Source organism: Gamsiella multidivaricata, assembly GCF_025024155.1.
Source record: "Gamsiella multidivaricata strain RSA 2152 chromosome Unknown BC939scaffold_40, whole genome shotgun sequence".
Lineage (NCBI taxonomy): Eukaryota > Fungi > Mortierellomycota > Mortierellomycetes > Mortierellales > Mortierellaceae > Gamsiella > Gamsiella multidivaricata.
In genome coordinates, this window is record NW_026251748.1 from 250,857 (window position 1) to 267,586 (window position 16,730).

At 49.2% G+C, this 16,730-nt stretch overlaps 3 protein-coding genes across 3 annotated transcripts; all 3 read left to right on the forward strand.

Annotated features, from left to right (window-relative positions):
• The first annotated feature begins 155 nt into the window (after window positions 1–155).
• Window positions 156–2,257, forward strand: BC939DRAFT_454300 (fatty acid desaturase-domain-containing protein). The gene has a single exon (XM_051556046.1). The coding sequence runs from the start codon at window positions 547–549 to the stop codon at window positions 2,074–2,076; it is 1,530 nt and encodes a 509-aa protein (XP_051411368.1). The 5' UTR covers window positions 156–546; the 3' UTR covers window positions 2,077–2,257.
• Window positions 2,258–3,791: 1,534 nt separating this feature from the next.
• On the forward strand, window positions 3,792–9,042 carry BC939DRAFT_454303 (uncharacterized protein). The gene is made up of 5 exons (XM_051556047.1): window positions 3,792–4,146; window positions 4,344–4,432; window positions 4,554–4,725; window positions 4,833–4,906; window positions 5,062–9,042. Exons 1-5 carry the CDS (start codon window positions 4,062–4,064, stop codon window positions 8,947–8,949), a joined length of 4,308 nt encoding a protein of 1,435 aa, XP_051411369.1. The 5' UTR covers window positions 3,792–4,061; the 3' UTR covers window positions 8,950–9,042.
• A 2,469-nt stretch (window positions 9,043–11,511) lies between these two features.
• BC939DRAFT_454306 (uncharacterized protein) lies at window positions 11,512–14,238 on the forward strand. Its single transcript, XM_051556048.1, has 2 exons — window positions 11,512–12,205; window positions 12,855–14,238. Exons 1-2 carry the CDS (start codon window positions 11,913–11,915, stop codon window positions 14,137–14,139), a joined length of 1,578 nt encoding a protein of 525 aa, XP_051411370.1. The 5' UTR covers window positions 11,512–11,912; the 3' UTR covers window positions 14,140–14,238.
• The last annotated feature ends 2,492 nt before the right edge of the window (window positions 14,239–16,730 follow it).

The following is a 16,730-nucleotide window of genomic DNA, read 5'->3' on the forward strand; positions in this document are numbered from 1 at the left end:
GAACACAACAACAATTCTTTACCGAGCAGGCGGGTGAAAAGAAAGAGACAGCGAGACACATGCTGGCTCCTGATCAAGCTATGGACAACGGCAAAAAACGTGGGATAGAGCAATAAGGTATCACCCATTGGCCTTTGAACAATAGTACGATCCGCCGACAAAGTAATTGTTTATTTAAGCAAAGGCTTTCCTTCCCTTTCTCTCCCTTTTTTATTTTTTATTTTTTTATTTTTTTTTTCATTTTTCTTCCTTCTTATCAGCGATACATAATTCCCATGGTGTTAACGAAACATGTGTGAGCATTGGTTTGTTCGGGTTTTTAGGATGACGATGGATCTACTCCTGAGAAACCAGTGTTTCCTGACGACACTATTGGTGCAGCAGTAGTAGCTGCCTCCAACCAGCAGCGAGAAGGGTCGCACGAAGGCAGCAGCAGATGCAGCAGCAGTCGGAATCCACGCTTTCGGTGGTGTGCGTCTGTCGGAAAAGGTAAAAGGTAAAACGCAAAAAGAGAGACCAACAAAAAAACATGGCGAACCATAGTATATGGGTTTATCAATCAGAATCAGAATCAGGCACAGAGACATATGGGTCGCTAAGGTGTTCATACACACTTTATTCCGCTCACCCTTCTTTTGCACCTGGGTGCTGTATCCGGGATCTCCTTTAAAAGCAGGACCTTTGGCCTCTTCCTTTTCCTCCTCTCTCCTTTCCTTCCTTCCCTTCTCCTCCCTCCTCCGCCTCTTCCTCTGCACACCCCCCTCCCCCTCCCCCTCCCTTCCCAATCCGTTGAGGGTAAACACACCACAGCTCTCCCAAGCAGCACAGGCGCCTCCCATTTCAGGAACCGAATTTTATCTTCTAATCAGAAACACATTCAGGATGGCACCACCCAACACTATCGATGCCGGCTTGGCTCACCGCCGAGTTGCTACCGCCCCTGCTTCGGCTGACAAGCCTATCATTGAGCGCAACTACCAACTCCCCGAGTTCACGATCAAGGAGATTCGTGAGTGCATTCCTGCTCACTGCTTTGAGCGCTCTGGACTCCGCGGCCTGACCCATGTGGCCATCGATCTGACCTACATGTCGCTCCTGTTCCTGGCTGCGACCCAGATCGACAAGCTGCCCCACCCCCTACTCCGTTACCTCGCCTGGCCCGTCTACTGGGTCCTGCAGGGCATTGTCGGTACCGGCCTCTGGGTCCTGGCCCACGAGTGTGGCCACCAGTCCTTCTCAACCTCAAAGACCCTCAACAACACTGTCGGCTGGGTCTTACACTCGTGCATGTTGGTCCCCTACCACTCCTGGAGAATCTCGCACTCGAAGCACCACAAGGCCACGGGCCATATGACGAAGGATCAGGTCTTTGTCCCCAAGACCCGCACGCAGGTCGGATTGCCTCCTAAGGCTGTGATTGAGAAGGAGGACGATATTGAGACTTCTCATCTGGAGGAGGAGGCCCCCATTGTCACCCTGTTCTGGATGCTTATCCAGTTCTTGTTCGGCTGGCCCGCTTATCTGTTCATGAACGCCTCGGGCCAGAACTACGGACGGTGGACCTCGCACTTCCACACCTGGTCCCCCATTTTCGAGCCCCGCAACTTTTCGGATGTTATTTTCTCGGACGTTGGTGTGCTGCTCACTCTCGGCGGTATCACCTATGCCGCTCTCCAGACCTCTTTCCTGACCGTGGCCAAGTACTATATCGTCCCTTACCTGTTTGTCAACTTTTGGCTGGTCCTGATCACGTTCCTTCAGCACACCGACCCCAAGATGCCCCATTACCGCGAGGGCACCTGGAACTTCCAGCGTGGAGCCCTGTGCACGGTCGATCGCTCGTTCGGCAAGTTTTTGGATGTGATGTTCCATGGAATCGTGCATACGCATGTGGCCCACCACCTGTTCTCGCAGATGCCGTTCTACCACGCGGAGGAGGCGACCTATCATCTGAAGAAGCTACTGGGGCCTCATTATATCTACGACGACACACCGATCGCAGTCGCTTGCTGGAGGTCGTTCAGGGAGTGTCGATTCGTGGAGGATGAGGGCGACGTTGTCTTTTATAAGAAATAGAGGGCAGATTATGACCTCCATCAAGATACATCCCACAGAACATACTAGGCATTTCTTGGAGATATTTGCTCATTGTTTTCTTATCTCATAGCACAGCATTTTAGAAACATCCATGTTTGTGCAAGAAAATTGCCCACTCCTAAACCCCATAAACACTTAAAATCAATCAGCGTTTGGTATGGAGGGTCTCGATCCCATGTGTTTGCACGACCCTTAGACTAGAATCTGTTTGCATAAGATGGAAACCCGAGATGCGGTCTGAGGAGAGAAAACCTGTGGCATGAGCTCGGGTTGGTGCGTCGTCCATAGGTGTCTGTTTTTGTCCACTCCTAATTCCACATCCCAACTTTTTTTCTGTTCGTGTGGATCAGTTCACAGACAATGGTTCAGTGCTATATACATCATCATTTTCTCGTGCAATTGAAAAAGAATTCATCGCGCATCGTAACTCGACATTTGAAAGTATGGTAAAAAATTGCAAGACGAATGAAGGAAAGCACGCGTCTGACTTTCAGAGCTAACAATGGATGCAAAAAAAAAAAAAAAAAAAGCCGCCTTGACAACTTGACAAAGCACAAATGGCACGGTCGCACAGAAAGGCTGGCACCTTGACTTTTGGAGCACTGCACTCCGTCACCGCCTCTTCGACTGAGCAATCGTCGTCATTGAAATAATTTCGTCCATCCCTCGCTCTCTTGTTCGTCACCAATCTGTTCCTCTTGACGCAACGCCGGCAAAGCATCATCTCAGGGTCGTGCATAACTGTGTGCTCGATATAGTATTTGTACGTCGTCATGGACAAGAATTTACGACCATGGGCGGCGCAAGCAATTAACAGAAAAGGTTTTTGTCACTCTACTGCACTCTTTGAGGAGGCAGGTCTTCTCGTTCTGGAGATTCGGACGCGGACAGGCGGATCCAAAGACTTTGGGCCTGTTACGTTCTTTACGTCCTTTAATGTCCTTTGTGAGCGATAACGCGTGCTAATCTTGCCCCTGAGACATTTCCTCTAAAAGACAGGAACCAATCAATGGCAGTGGTCTCTTGAAGGCTTTTTGAAATGGCTCCATGGACCTGCTTTTGATTAGCTAGAACAACAACTGACAATGAGTCGGACTAATGGCAGCAGAATGGAAAACCGGCCTTCTCAGGATAGAACGTAGAAATGCGGTGTAACCCTAACAAGTTCTGGATGCGGCAAATGGTAATGCAGGCATGTCCATCGCTCAAAGTGGATTGAGCACATTTCAGATTTGATCGTTATTTATGCGCGGTAATGCGTTATGGACACGTCTACTTTCTCGTTTTGCTTCTTTCTTTCTTCCTTTACTTCTTTATTTTCATCCGCTTGCTTCTTGTAGCAACTGCATCATAGAAACCACTGACGCCATCACATCATTCATACTACCGATATCCTACACAAACTCGCACCCGTCCTCCTTTCTAATCCCAGGCACCATCGCCCGCTAGCACACAAAGACGTGTATTCATACTGACACCACCATTGGCGCAACCATATCATCTTTAAGGCAGCATCGACCGACGATCTACTCAACCAGCGGCTGGTTTGTCACATCCAGTGCAATACAACACGACACAGTGGCGGGTGTACAGCAATCTCTCTGGATAACAACAAAACACAGCCTACTACACAACCGCCCTTTCGCTTCTTCTGGCTCTTGAGCACAAACTCTCTCATCCACACTGCCACCTCTTTTTTTTTTTTTTTTTTTTTTTCTTGCCTGTCCTTTAAACTCGACTCTTGCTTTTCCAGTTCCTACCCTCCCAGCCTTTTTTCCACTCCCCACATTCCTTTTCGACTCTTTTTACACTCCACAAAGAACACCGCTAAACAAACCAGTTCTCCCTTCTTCCCCCTTGCGGCTGTTGACCATCTTAACTTTCTTCGATTCTTCTTTTCCGACAACATCCAAGCAACACATCCAATTGCAGCACCGCCTCCTTCTTCTTCCCTAAATCCGGAAATGGTGCAATCATTCCCCCGAGGACTCTCTATCACAGCCGTTGCCGCCAAGGACCTTGCGAAGCGGAAACGGTTTGGGGCACAAGGTACGGCATTTGCTCGAGGTTTTCCCGCGCTAAAATAAAAAAAAAAAATAAGAATTCTGGAGTAGGGCATGGAGTATGCTTGGTCTTCTGGAATGAGCATTTTTTGGTATGCTCATTTCACCGCGGACACAACAAAGCTTCCCTTCAACTTTATTGCGTCTGTTAATAGACCTGGACTTTTGAACTACAATCGATAGATCCGTATTTGGCCTTCTATCTCCAGGGACGACGAAAGTTCACGATTGTCGCTGTCAAGGGCGGCGTCAAACCCGAGTGGAACCAAACGGTATGTGTTATGACATTGCATGCAGGATTTTTGGGATGAGCACTGACATACTGCACGGAAACTCAAACAGTTCAGCTAATTGCTTACTTGTCCATTTTTTGTCGCCAATGCACACGAGTAGATAAAGTACAACTGTATCCAGGATGCCACATCCAGAGAGGACACCACACTCACGGTCTACTGCATCCACGAGAAGACGGGCGTCAAGATGGGCTCGAGCGATGGACTGATTGGCAGTTGCGAGATCGATCTTAAGAAGACTTTGTTTTGGTCAGACACGGGAGTTCATGACGGTAGGAGAAGGAAGAGGGAAGAAGACTTGGATGACGACTTGCTGCAACAATGACTAACATGCAAATTAAATCGAACAACCATGCTTGTTCCATTTGAATACGGTTAGGCTGGTTCCAACTGATGTATGATGGCAAGGAGTCTGGCAAAGTCCACCTCCGCTTGCAGTTGTGCGAGCCCTCTGTAAGTTGCAGTGGCATCTCCATCAAGAGAATAGGCGTAATGAGGAGTACTGTATTCTTTTGCTCGCGTTTTCCATGATGACATAACTAACAGCTCTCTTTTTTATTTTACTTACATTTCGATTTACGGTATTGTGGGATGCACGATGGTCACAGGAGGATGAGGATGAGCTTGAGGATGCACCAGTTCGTCTGGACCATAAGAATCGTATCGTGAAGTCAAAGTCGGAACGGAGGGCAGATATGAAGATTGCCGGCTACAATGCACAAGTATCCGGCCCAAGTGCAGGAGGTACGCCCGTCAATTCAGGCACACTTTCTTATTTTTCAGGACAGCCCAGCAGCAATGGCGAAGGCGGCCTTCAACGCACACCCACCGGTCGGTTGGTCCGACCACAGTCGATGGCAGATTTGAAGGAACGACAGCCCTCGATCAAAATTCAGGAACCGATCCAGTATAGAATGGGCTCAAAATCCTTGGAGGAGGTCCGGGAAATGAACACTTCCTCTTCTGACGGCGACTCCTTTGTCGCAGAGAACGATGGGGACAAGAGGAGCATCAGTAGTCCCAAGCAGACGTTCACTCTTCAGGACAACGAGGGTAACATCAACCAGCTTAACTGGCTGACGGCACCTTTCGACCCGAACTGGCTGGAGCCCACGCCGCCGATCCTGCGCCGTGCTCTCTCTGCCCAGTTTTATTATGAGGACCTCAACAAGCAGATGACGACCAACCCACAGGAGCTCTTTCCGCGGCCCCAGTCGCAGCAGTCGCATGTCGGCTATTCGAATGAACCAATTTATATACCCAACGGCCACCAGCCCTTCCAGAGCTTTGGTCAGGCGCAGCAACCACAGGCGTCAAATCGGCAGCAAAGGCCTAACACGGGGCCTATCAATGTCAGTTCGAACCATCTCCCTCAGCAGTATCAACAGCAACCACAATACTTACCACAGCAATCACAATATCCACAACAACAACTGCAGCAGCAACCGCCATCTGGGGCAGCCCCTAAGATTCCCATGATACAGCCACAGCCGCAACCGCAAATGATGCTCAACCAACTACAACATCCGACCCCGCCTCAACAGCAGTGGTCTCCACAACCTCAGGGTCCCGCCACAGGATCTTGCCAGCCTCAGACTGCCTTCCAGTCGCCCCAATCCTCTCGGTCAAAGATGGACTTTGCAGGCAACTCCAAATATATGTCATTGCCCTCCCGGAACCAGTTCACCCCGCAACAGATACAGCATTTGCGATCCCTTGGAGAAGGTCTCAGTCAACCAGGCGTGAATCACCCTAGTAGTATGGTAATCAATATGCCACATTCGTCTTTGCCGCCTCCTCAACAGCAGCAGCAACCGGGACCGACTACTCAGGGATTCGTCCCACCAGTGACGGCGCTCGGACCAGCCGTTGGATATATGCCCGACACCTATACCCAGGAGCATCAGCGTGTGCTCGTGAATCAGCTGCCTCCAGCTGCACCGCCAGTGCCTCCGCATCCAGTTCTCGGTCCGGGGCAGCACAATAATGTGGGGTACAACATCGTGCAGGGTTCTCGTTCAGAGCTTGAGCGCCCCGGAACCAGCAACTCGTTTTATTCTCAATTACCGACTCAGCAGCCTTCGGCGACTGTGATGAACCAAGGTCCTACACAGCCCATGTACTTTGCTTCGCCCGTCCCTCAGCAGCAACAATACGGTCAGAATCAGCAACATCGACAGCAACAGCAGCAACAGCATTCGCATCTACAGCCACAGCCACAGCCACAGACATCTATGCCTCAGCAGCAATCGGCCAACAGCTATCATAACCACAACCCAGGAACATCCACGTTTTCGACTATAGAAGCCTTCGATACGATGCAAAAATCGCCTGCGCTCACCTCCATGGCCCAAATCCCACTGAAGGCTAGAGATGCAATCATTTGTCAGTACACACCTCGTGCAGTGACATGGGACGGCAAGGATATCCAAGACTCGCTGTTGGATCAGTCGATTGGCCGCAGGATATTGTCGCGGTATGCGCTGGGCATGGCTCGGGAAAAGTATGTCCGGGAGGGATTCTACACCAAGGAAAAGAGTCCCTTCATGTCGGACGGTTTGACACCTCAGCAGCGTCAGTTGCAACAGCAACAACGCCAGCAAAGACCGGATTCGCAGAGACAGCTTCAACGTCAGTTCACGATGGAGCAGGAAGGAAATGACCGGGTGATCATCAAATATCTGAAGACGAAGCGCGAATGGGAGATTGACTGTGTGATGATGCGATATCTTACCTGTCCGCACCCAGAAGAGAAACTCGAGAGCCAGTACTTGGACTACCCGCAGGCGCAGCAGCATTCTCAGACCGTGAGCCCATTCGTCGTAGGATTGTACGAGACGTTTATGCACCCCCACGGAATCGATCTTGATGGATGTCGGTACCTCTCTGTCCTGCAGTGGTTCCCTGAGACCCTACAGGGATATATTGGAGACAGCATTGCCTCGGGCGAGGGACTGGAGGTGACGCTGCCGATTGTTCGGTCTCTGGTTGAGTGTGTGGCCTGGATACACCAACGCAAGGTCTGTCATTTGAACATCAAGCCGTCGAATTTTGTCCGCGATCCATATATGGCCTCGTCCATCAACAGTCAGCGTGGCGCAGGTTGGAAACTGGTGGATTTCGAGGCCGCACGTGTGATTGACGAGGAGATCGTGGGCCGATGCACGTTCTCGTATGCGGCACCCGAGATCTTGATGGGCAATTCGACAGGACAGGGTGTATATGCGAAGGGATCATTGGATATCTGGTCGTTGGGGCTAGTCGTCTATGAGCTACTGACGGACCAGCCGCTGTTCCGGACAGATGAACATGCCAGGGATGTGCTGATGCGCAACGATAATGCATCGAGGACGATTCAGCCGGTCCGGTACTATAATAGCAAGAATATCGACCAAGAGTACCACCCACTCCTGGACGCGATGCTCGCGCACGATCCCGAGAGGCGGCTGTCAGCGTCGCAGCTTCTGAAGATGGATCTCTTTACGAGACCCATTTCTCCACGACCAGTACCGCAGAATCAGATGATCAGGAACAACAATATTTTGTCCCTGCGGGATCTTAAGGCAACTCGACTCTGTAATCTGATGAGTGGAGAGCAAAGGAATGAGATCAACAGTCGTGGGTCGGGCGATTCAGCCTACGGAGCGAGTTTGTCCTCCTCTCAGCACCAAATGTTGTTGTTGGAGGGCGTTGGGCGTATTCTGGATTCGCCATTTGACCATATCCCACGGTTGTTTATGTTGGTCCCGCCGATGCACCAGGATCTGGACCCGGCACAGCCGTTCCGGCCGACGAATCTGTTCCAAAACAAGAGTCTGCGGCTGGTGCTGCTATGCGAGGGATTGAGTGGATATGGCGAGGATGCACATGTGACGGACCACCGCGGATACGTTATTCAGGACCCCGTAGCGTTCGTGCAGGATGTGGGCAAATTACTGCTGCATCTGGTTGCAGTAGCAGGGACCAATAATCCAGGATACGAGACGCCAGCGTTGGATCGTCCGTTGACACTGACGGGTACGCCGCTGGATAACTGCCAGAGGTGGTATCCTTCGTTGCGGTCTTATTATGAAGCATTGCAGGGAGCGATTCAGCAACAAGTCGGACCTGCGCCGTCCTTGAACGAGTTGAGGTCGTTGCGCGGACCGACGCTGAAGATGTTGGAGCAGTGGCTCGTGCGACTGGTGCGGCGGCAGTGTCAGGCTGTGTCTATGGAGAGTCTAAAACACAAACCGTCGGTGGTGACACAGAGCGATCTACTGGGACATGCGCGCTTACCCGCGGGACCTGGAGGAAGCGGAGGGTATGATGACCTGTCGGATCAGTTTGCGGGAGCAAGTTTGCAAGATACGGGTCTGCCAGAGGTGACGGGGCCTGGAGGTGGAGAGGGGTATGGAGGGTTGTATAAGATGCCGGTGGGCACTTGTGGCGACCGGTGGATCTGTAGAGGATGTGTGAGTAAGCAGATGGCCATGATGGGCTCGACTGTGCCCTGAGAAAGGCTTTATGAACGAAATAACGAGAAAATAAAGATGAATGTATGATTGGTCAACAGTATACGCCAGTGATGACATGAAGACAGATGGGAGGGAAGGGGGGAGGAGGAGGAGGCTCATTGCTTTAAACGTTCAACAGCCATGGCAAATAAAGAAATGTTCACGATAATCCATGAGAATGATCGAGGAGTAAGTTCATAGCAGCGATAGTTGAGGTGAGCGGCCATCGACTTGCGGAATAAAGAAGACTAAAGCGATCGAGCCAAGCAGGACGCGTAGGACTTTGGGCAATCTATTTATGCATGAATAATTTTGCTCCACATCAATCTGCTTATGAGTGTAGAGCAAGGTCGGTCTGGGATAGAGAGAGATGGAGCGCGAAATTTATTAGACACTCCTTTTCGTCCTCCTCGTCCTCTCAGCAATAATAACATCCTTGCTCTTGCTCTTGCTCTTGCTATTGCTAATGCTAATGCTATTGCTATTGCTATTGCTATTGCTATTGCTATTGCTATTGCTATTGCTATTGCTATTGCTATTGCTATTGCTATTGCTATTGCTATTGCTATTGCTATTGCTATTGCTATTGCTATTGCTATTGCTATTGCTATTGCTATTGCTATTGCTATTGCTATTGCTATTGCTATTGTTATTGCTCGATCTCGATCTCGTAACGCGAGAAATTGTTAATAGCGAGCCATCAGAATAAGGATAGAGATGATGGAGGAGCAAAATGGGAAGATGTGATAGAACGTGAGCTGTATGAACTAAACAACGAAGCGAAGACGGACAAAGGACAATGATGGGGCGGGCGCTGCTTTGTTTGTGGACATGGTTGCCGGTGCTCACAAAACAAAGCAGCATCTTTTTACTCGCTCGCCTAGGAGATCGACTCCTGCTCCTGTTCCTGCTCCTGTTCCTGCTCCTATTTTCCCAACTGCTCCAGGTCAGTCAGTTTCTCCATCTCATTGTCGGTACGGTGGGAAGTCTACATTTTCTGCGTCACTTCAGTGCGTTGCGCGCCTCGCCAATCTCATCTGTTTTTTTATTTTTATTTTTATTTTGTCTTTGTCCCAGTTCTGTATCTCTCCTCCACCAGTGATTGTTTGTTTTGTGTTTGTTATTTCAGCGTTTTCTGGAAGGTATCAGTGTTTAATCAAAATGCGGTGCATGGCATACCTTGGACGCGAGTTGTGAAGCAACTTGTTGAGGTTGGGGAGAAATTGAGTAACTTTGTTAAATTGGATGTCGCATGGTATAGCATGGCATAGCATGGCATAGCATGACATTGAGCACTGGGCCATAGACAAAAAGAATATAGACTATGGCACAAGGTTGGTCGGATGCAGGGCCAAGAGTTGTTCTAATTGTACGCATGTTTCTCCCTTCGCCTTTGCCGACTCAGCCGTAGAGTTTTCTGACCCTTTTTTGGTTGTTCGGGAAATACGAGTGCGTTATGGGTTCGCATGGGAAATGAAGAGATGGGAAACAGACACGAGGAAGTGTACCTTTGCCGGTATGAAATGTAGTATGGAAGGAGCTCCACACAGCAAAGAACAGCGGACAAAAAAAAAAGGGCGCAATGGGTACACAGATGCACCCCCCGGATGGATAGACAACGACGACAAAGGGGGGGAGACATTACACACACGCGGCAGGTGAGGATGAGCACGGGTCCAGGGGTGGGCGGCAATACCTCTCGAGGCGATAGTCTATGGAGTCTATAGAGGGGATATAATTGGCCGTAGGGGTGTCTTCTTGCTCACACTCGCCCATGAACATAAAAGGTTGATTCCAGTTCAGTTCATGGCCAAAAGGGCCATTCCAATCCCATCCTTCATCCCTCATCTCTTTTCTTTTTCTTTTTCTTTTTCTTTTTTTTTTTTTCGTTTTCCTGTTCTTCCTCGTCCAGACAATAAGATAAAATATTTGAAGACTAGAGCGCCGCCTGTTTGTCGCACCCTGTCCCTGTCCGCTTCTTTCTCCACACACACCGACAAACAACACTCAGCATCGCACTCCACAGGACACTCGTCAGCCCAAACGGCATAGAAAAGATACAAATACCTCCTCCCTTCCGCCTTTCCTTCCTTAGCTCTCACTTCCCCCACTTCATTCCTGACCAATTGCCCTTCCCTCCTTTGGATCCGATCCTTATTTCCCCGCATACCCGCCTATCCTTTCTCTGCCTTGTTGCCTTGTTGTCCTCAGTTGGAAGCCTTGCTCCTTCTACTCGCCCTTCTTCCACTCGCCCTTCTTCCCACTGGAAGCAGATCACACATATTACCTGTGCCCCCTGTCCCCGCCCTCGGAGCAAAAAAAAAGTTTGCCTGTCAGCCCCTGCACTTGGATTCCCCCCCCCTCTTCTTCTTTTCCTCTCTCACTCTCGGTACACTTTTCTTCTTTTTTCTTTCCTTTTTGTCGCAATAAGTTGATCTGCCAATTATTGCACCCCCATTGTCCCTCTCTGTCTGCGCGTGTCTTTTTGGGGGTAAGTCAAAATCGGGACAAATACAAAAGAGAGAGCACACACTCGTCTGTGGGCCCATGCTCTCTTTGCAACTCTCGTGCTCCTCTCCGGTCACTTTTTTTCATACATTTGTGCATTTGTGTTTGGATGCACCTTCCTGGCACCTTGTCCCATCCTCTCCTCTTGCTCAGTCTCCCTTCCCCCTCCTCTTGCTCAGTCTCCCTTCCTCCTCCTCTTGTGCTTGTCCGACAGAACTTGAGAGAATGGAGAGAAGAGAAGAATAGTAGTGGATCAATCCTATGAGTGAGCCGTAGCACCGAGAGCCTGCCCCATGCTACTCCTCCTTCTCATATCATGCTCCATTTGTTATTGAATTTTTTTCGCCCAACAGCCCCAGAAGGATGCCAGAAGAGCAGGACACAGAATCAGTCTGAGGATCTTTGTATTTTAAAATGCCAGCGCATTAACCCTTTTTTCTCTTCCTACTTTCCTTATGGTTTTCCTAAAAGCAAAGAGAATGAATCGCGTTCAACTGACTGATTCGTCATATCTCGCAACAGCAACACGACTACTACGAATCAACAGCACAGCAGCAACAGCAACAGCAACAGGAACCAAGACCAAGAATAGTACTGCTGCAACCATTACACCAATATCGACAACAACAACAGCGATGACACTGCCTGATACACTAGATTGTGCAATATGCTTGGATAACATCCGGCCCAAATATCATGCCAAGGCCATCCTCGCCTGTAGACATGAGTTTCATCTCTCGTGCATCTCGTAAGTCTCACTTGTTTTTGTTTTTTTTTTTTTGGTATGTCCCATGGTTGGCTCAGTCCCATGCGAACGAGAGCAGCAAGGAAAAAAAAGAAGATCAAATGGAAAATGAGGGACAAAATAGAACGCGATCATGACTAGTTGATAAAGTCGGACCGAGTGCGAGAGAGGCTGGGTGACGATGGTGAGGAGAGAGATTATCTACTTGCAAACATTAACAAACAGCACCGAGGAATATTTAAACGACAACAACAACGGCTAAGGCACGCAGATCTACATGAGCGAAATGAGAAAGGAAAAGATATATTGAAAAAAACCACATCCGACTCATTGGTATTTCAATACTACAACAAACAAACAAGTGCTTCTTGGTTGAATGTATTGAATAACAGGAGAACCGAAAAAAGCAAAAGCACGCACAAGACACACCACACCAACAACAACTTGGCTATGCTCAGCATCATCAACACAGTACACGTCGGACACAAGATCCCTAGATGAAATTGAAATGATGGATGAGGAAAGAAGCAACCACAGTATTTGTCAACAAATGACAGAGCTGCTAAGAAACAGAGGGGGAAAGCGGATGCCAATATAATAATGCAATGGGTACTAATATCATACTTTTTTATTATTATTATTACTATTCCAGAGTGGCGTTCAGTATGGGGAACAAGGAGATGATCTGTCCGCTATGCCGCTTTCTGCACAAGGATCAGCCCTTCATGGGCTCCGACGCCGAGAATATCAACCCACCGCGACCACAGGCCGCGGCAGTATCGACATCAACAACAGTCAGCAGTGCAGCCTCGCCCAGAGCACCAACAGCAACAGCAGCAACGTTTAATAACCCGAGTAACCATGCCAATGGCAATGTCAGGAATCGACACCGCACCAACAGCATTCATCTGCAGCACAATCTGTCGAACCTGGTTCAGCACCAGCAGCGCAGGCGGCAGTCCATGTACGATATCCGACGGTCGTCTATCTCATCTTCGACTCCGCTATCTTCGCCAACAAGCTCGTTATATCCGTCCACGCCCCTGTCGTCGTCGTCGTCGGCCCTATTGACTCCATCCCTATCGACAGTGCCATCCGCTGTATCGACCGCAAGTCCAGCTATAACTACAGTCACTGCGGCATCAACGCGACCGGAGCAGCAATCGCAACCATCGCAGCAACAACAAGTGACACCAGCAAAACTGACTAAAGTTAATGCGCCCATGTGGTCTCTGCTCTATGCGCTCCTCTTTGCGGTTGCGAGCCACTTCTTGTCTGTGATCTCGGATACTGCAGAAACCCTGTGGTCGAAGCTCTTGTGCTTCATCGGCATCATCATCTGTTTTTATATGGCCGTATGGGTACTGACGCCGATATTCCAGCAATATCAACAGCGGCAGCAGGCTCATGTGGAGCGAGTGTCTTATCAACAGGGAGATAATTTGCATGATGGTTCTGGAGGTGGTGATACCCACAGCAGCAGCAACAACAACGCGAACAGCAACGGCGGCGATCAAGGAAGCTATTACAACACCAATGGTCATGGAGTGAGCGGGATGGCCATGGAGTATGAATTCGATGTCCAGGATTCGTTCACGCCGAGGTATGCGCCTACTAGTTATACGTACAATGGTCTCCAGGGAAACACGCATCCGGCTGAGGCGTATCTTTTGAGAACGAGGCGCACTTCGACTTTTAGTGATCAGCAGCAACAGCAGCAGCAACAGCAACGCCAGACGAATTTGTCGTCGTCTTCTTCGGTATCCCCCTTATCGCCATCTTCAGCGTCGTCCAGGCTCGTGCTGTCATGGTTCTCTCCTGGGGTTTGTTCCTTGGGCCAGTGGGTAGTGTCGAACCGATTTACGAAGGATGCGCTTAGTCGGGTGAAGGATCTTGTAGAGCTCATGGATGACTTTTTCGAACACCGCATCGATTGAACAGAACATGTAGCGGCGACATTATTACCTTTTTTTTTTTTTTAATGACCACTTTATCGTCGTCCACTGTACTATTATGAATCTTATGAAGAAAAAAAAAAAAAAAAAAAAAAAAAAGCGGAAAGCGCGGAGACCAGTATGACATGTATCATAGAAAATAAAAGATGGAAACCCAGTATAAAAAATAAAAAAAAAAAAAAGATCCACGACGCCCATGGTCCTGGGATATTCACGATGCCTTGCTTATTTTTGCGATTACTGGCCCTATTCCTTTATGTAATCGAGGTTTGGGTGGTTGATGCTGTGTTTTTGTGCTCCACATGTACTCTTGAGACGGCAGCCTCTCCGTCTCCATCACGCACCATCACAAACGTGGTGCGAATGCTGCTGTGTAACGGCGCGTGAAACTTTCAGGAGTGGTTTTCCGCCGACTATGCAGAGTTACAGTCGAAAATGGTTTTTTGGCCGCATTCTTATGGAAAACGCGGCCTAAAAATGTAATTTGAAAATTGAATTGAACATCTCTGAACTAAAGACGAAAAAAATACAGCCACATATTCAGTCCATGTTGCGCCGCAGACCAAGAAACATCCGTGTCCATGTCCTCATTCTTAAAGGCACAAGCACGAACACTGTCCTTCGAATTTCCCGCTTCCTCTTCAAGCTCCGCTCCGCTCTCTGTCTGACTTGTTTGAGGCCCTCAACACTGAGTACATCCTAGTCTCCTGCCAGATACTTCAGTGTTTGAATGGTTGCACGTCTGCGGATGAGCTTGCAGACCCTCCACGGCTAACGTCGTCTTTGGACTGGTCACCTTCTTCTTCTTTCTTTACATCCACCTGTTGTAGCGCTTCCTCAGCCAGCTCTTGCTCATCCTTATTCCCTACTACTCGGAAATTCCAATTGTCCTCCATAGTAGTCTCGGCGATCAGATGCTCGAAATATGCCCTCTCCTGCTCTTCATATTGGCTGTGTCGGGAGTACTGAAGTGGTTACTGCTATTCAGCTTGAGTTGGCCGTCGTCGTCGGAGCTGCTCGCCCATCTCCGTCGGAAGGACTGGCGTTTTGGCGAAGCAGTTTCGCAGCGTTAGAGGCTTCACTTGACTCCATGCATAGGGGATCAATGTCCAAGCGAGTTCGTTAGAGACACATTTCTTTTTATCAGAGCTACGAACAAGACAGGCTTCATAGCTGAGCATCTCTTGGAAAGCTCGTTTGAAAACACTGATCACGCCCGCGTCGAGAGGCTGCGTTACTGATGTGGTGTTTTTCGGGAGCCGCTGTATGCGAAGATGTTCCAAAGCGTGTTGGTTCCTGAATCGTGCATGTCGACGTTGTTGTGCGCACCTGCGGAGTCAAGGAGAAGAAGGGTCGGCTGCGAGAGATCATCATCAAACATTTGTAGTCATTCTACGAATAGGTCGTTGTTCATCCATCCTGACCCTGTTTCTTTCGTGAGCATCCTATCCGCTGAATCTTTTTCAAGATCCTTTGGAATGCTTGTGCCTAAAGAAGTAAAGGCCATTACAGAGTCGTGAAGGTCAAAAATTGAGACAATTGCAACGTAATCATACACTCAACGCATTACCGATGACCAACGGCTTCAACGAATTCTTGGTGTCTGCCATGGCGAGAGAGGAACCAGAAGCATTAATGCAAAACAGGATGGAGATCCTGCAGCTCCTGTTGGCCTTGGCGCTCGACTTTGACCCTGGGGTTGTGTAAGACTTGTCGTCCAGCTCCTCCAAGTAAAAGCCGGTCTCGTCGCAGTTGAATATGTTGTCCGGAGTGTATTAGGCGCAAAGCTGACGGATGTGGGCAAGCTCCGGTTCAATCACCTCCGGGTCGACCGATTCTACTTCTCTATGAAGCTGGCAATATGTTATTCGATAGCGTCTCTTGATGGCATTAGACGACGAGGCTGAAAATGACGGTGACGCTTTGGACATCGTCTTGTCTGCCATGTCATCAAACCACGCAACCGAAAATGACGGCGGTGCCTCGGACACGGTATCGCCCGAATTATCCTGAAGATCGACTAGGATAGTACATGCTTTCTTGACCATCTTGTCGCTGACAGGGACGTTCTGCTTCCGCTGGTCTTGCAACCACCGGTAGAGGACGTCCTCAATCATTGCGCTCTTGCGATTCTTGCGGTCGACGATGTAATGAGCGCCCGTGGGGTACGTCTTGGCTGCAGCACGTATTTTGTCTTCTCGCTTGAGCATGCCTTCAAGGCTATGTTTCGGAAGATAGACTCCTATCTTGGGCCCAAAAGAGCTGTGGGAAAGCTTGATCCTGAGGTCTTCCTTCCGATCATAGAGATAATGATATATGTCCAGCAATTCGACTTGCTGCTCCAGGGTGTAAGAGACCCTGGCCGTTGGGATCTCGAACCCATCGGCGTCAGGAAACATCATGAGTACAGACATATCTTTGCGCCTGGCACAATCCAAAAGGTCGTTGTAGCTCCGTCGACGGCCGCGCTCGATAGCCTCAAGTTCACGCTTGGTGTATTTTTTGTCATCCTTGGCAGAAAGGAATACAAGATTTGTTTTTTGTTTTTTGCTTGTCGTCGTTGCCTGGGTCGA

What these genes read in the sequence shown, in the direction of transcription:
- BC939DRAFT_454300 (XM_051556046.1), top strand. Translation starts at nt 547, where the DNA reads ATGGGTTTATCAATCAGAATCAGAATCAGGCACAGAGACATATGGGTC.
- BC939DRAFT_454303 (XM_051556047.1), top strand. Translation starts at nt 4,062, where the DNA reads ATGGTGCAATCATTCCCCCGAGGACTCTCTATCACAGCCGTTGCCGCC. An exon ending in GAAACGGTTTGGGGCACAAG is followed by an intron (nt 4,147 to 4,343) that starts GTACGGCATTTG and finishes TACAATCGATAG; the next exon opens with ATCCGTATTTGGCCTTCTAT. An exon ending in AGACACGGGAGTTCATGACG is followed by an intron (nt 4,726 to 4,832) that starts GTAGGAGAAGGA and finishes GAATACGGTTAG; the next exon opens with GCTGGTTCCAACTGATGTAT.
- BC939DRAFT_454306 (XM_051556048.1), top strand. Translation starts at nt 11,913, where the DNA reads ATGGTTTTCCTAAAAGCAAAGAGAATGAATCGCGTTCAACTGACTGAT. An exon ending in TTTCATCTCTCGTGCATCTC is followed by an intron (nt 12,206 to 12,854) that starts GTAAGTCTCACT and finishes TTACTATTCCAG; the next exon opens with AGTGGCGTTCAGTATGGGGA.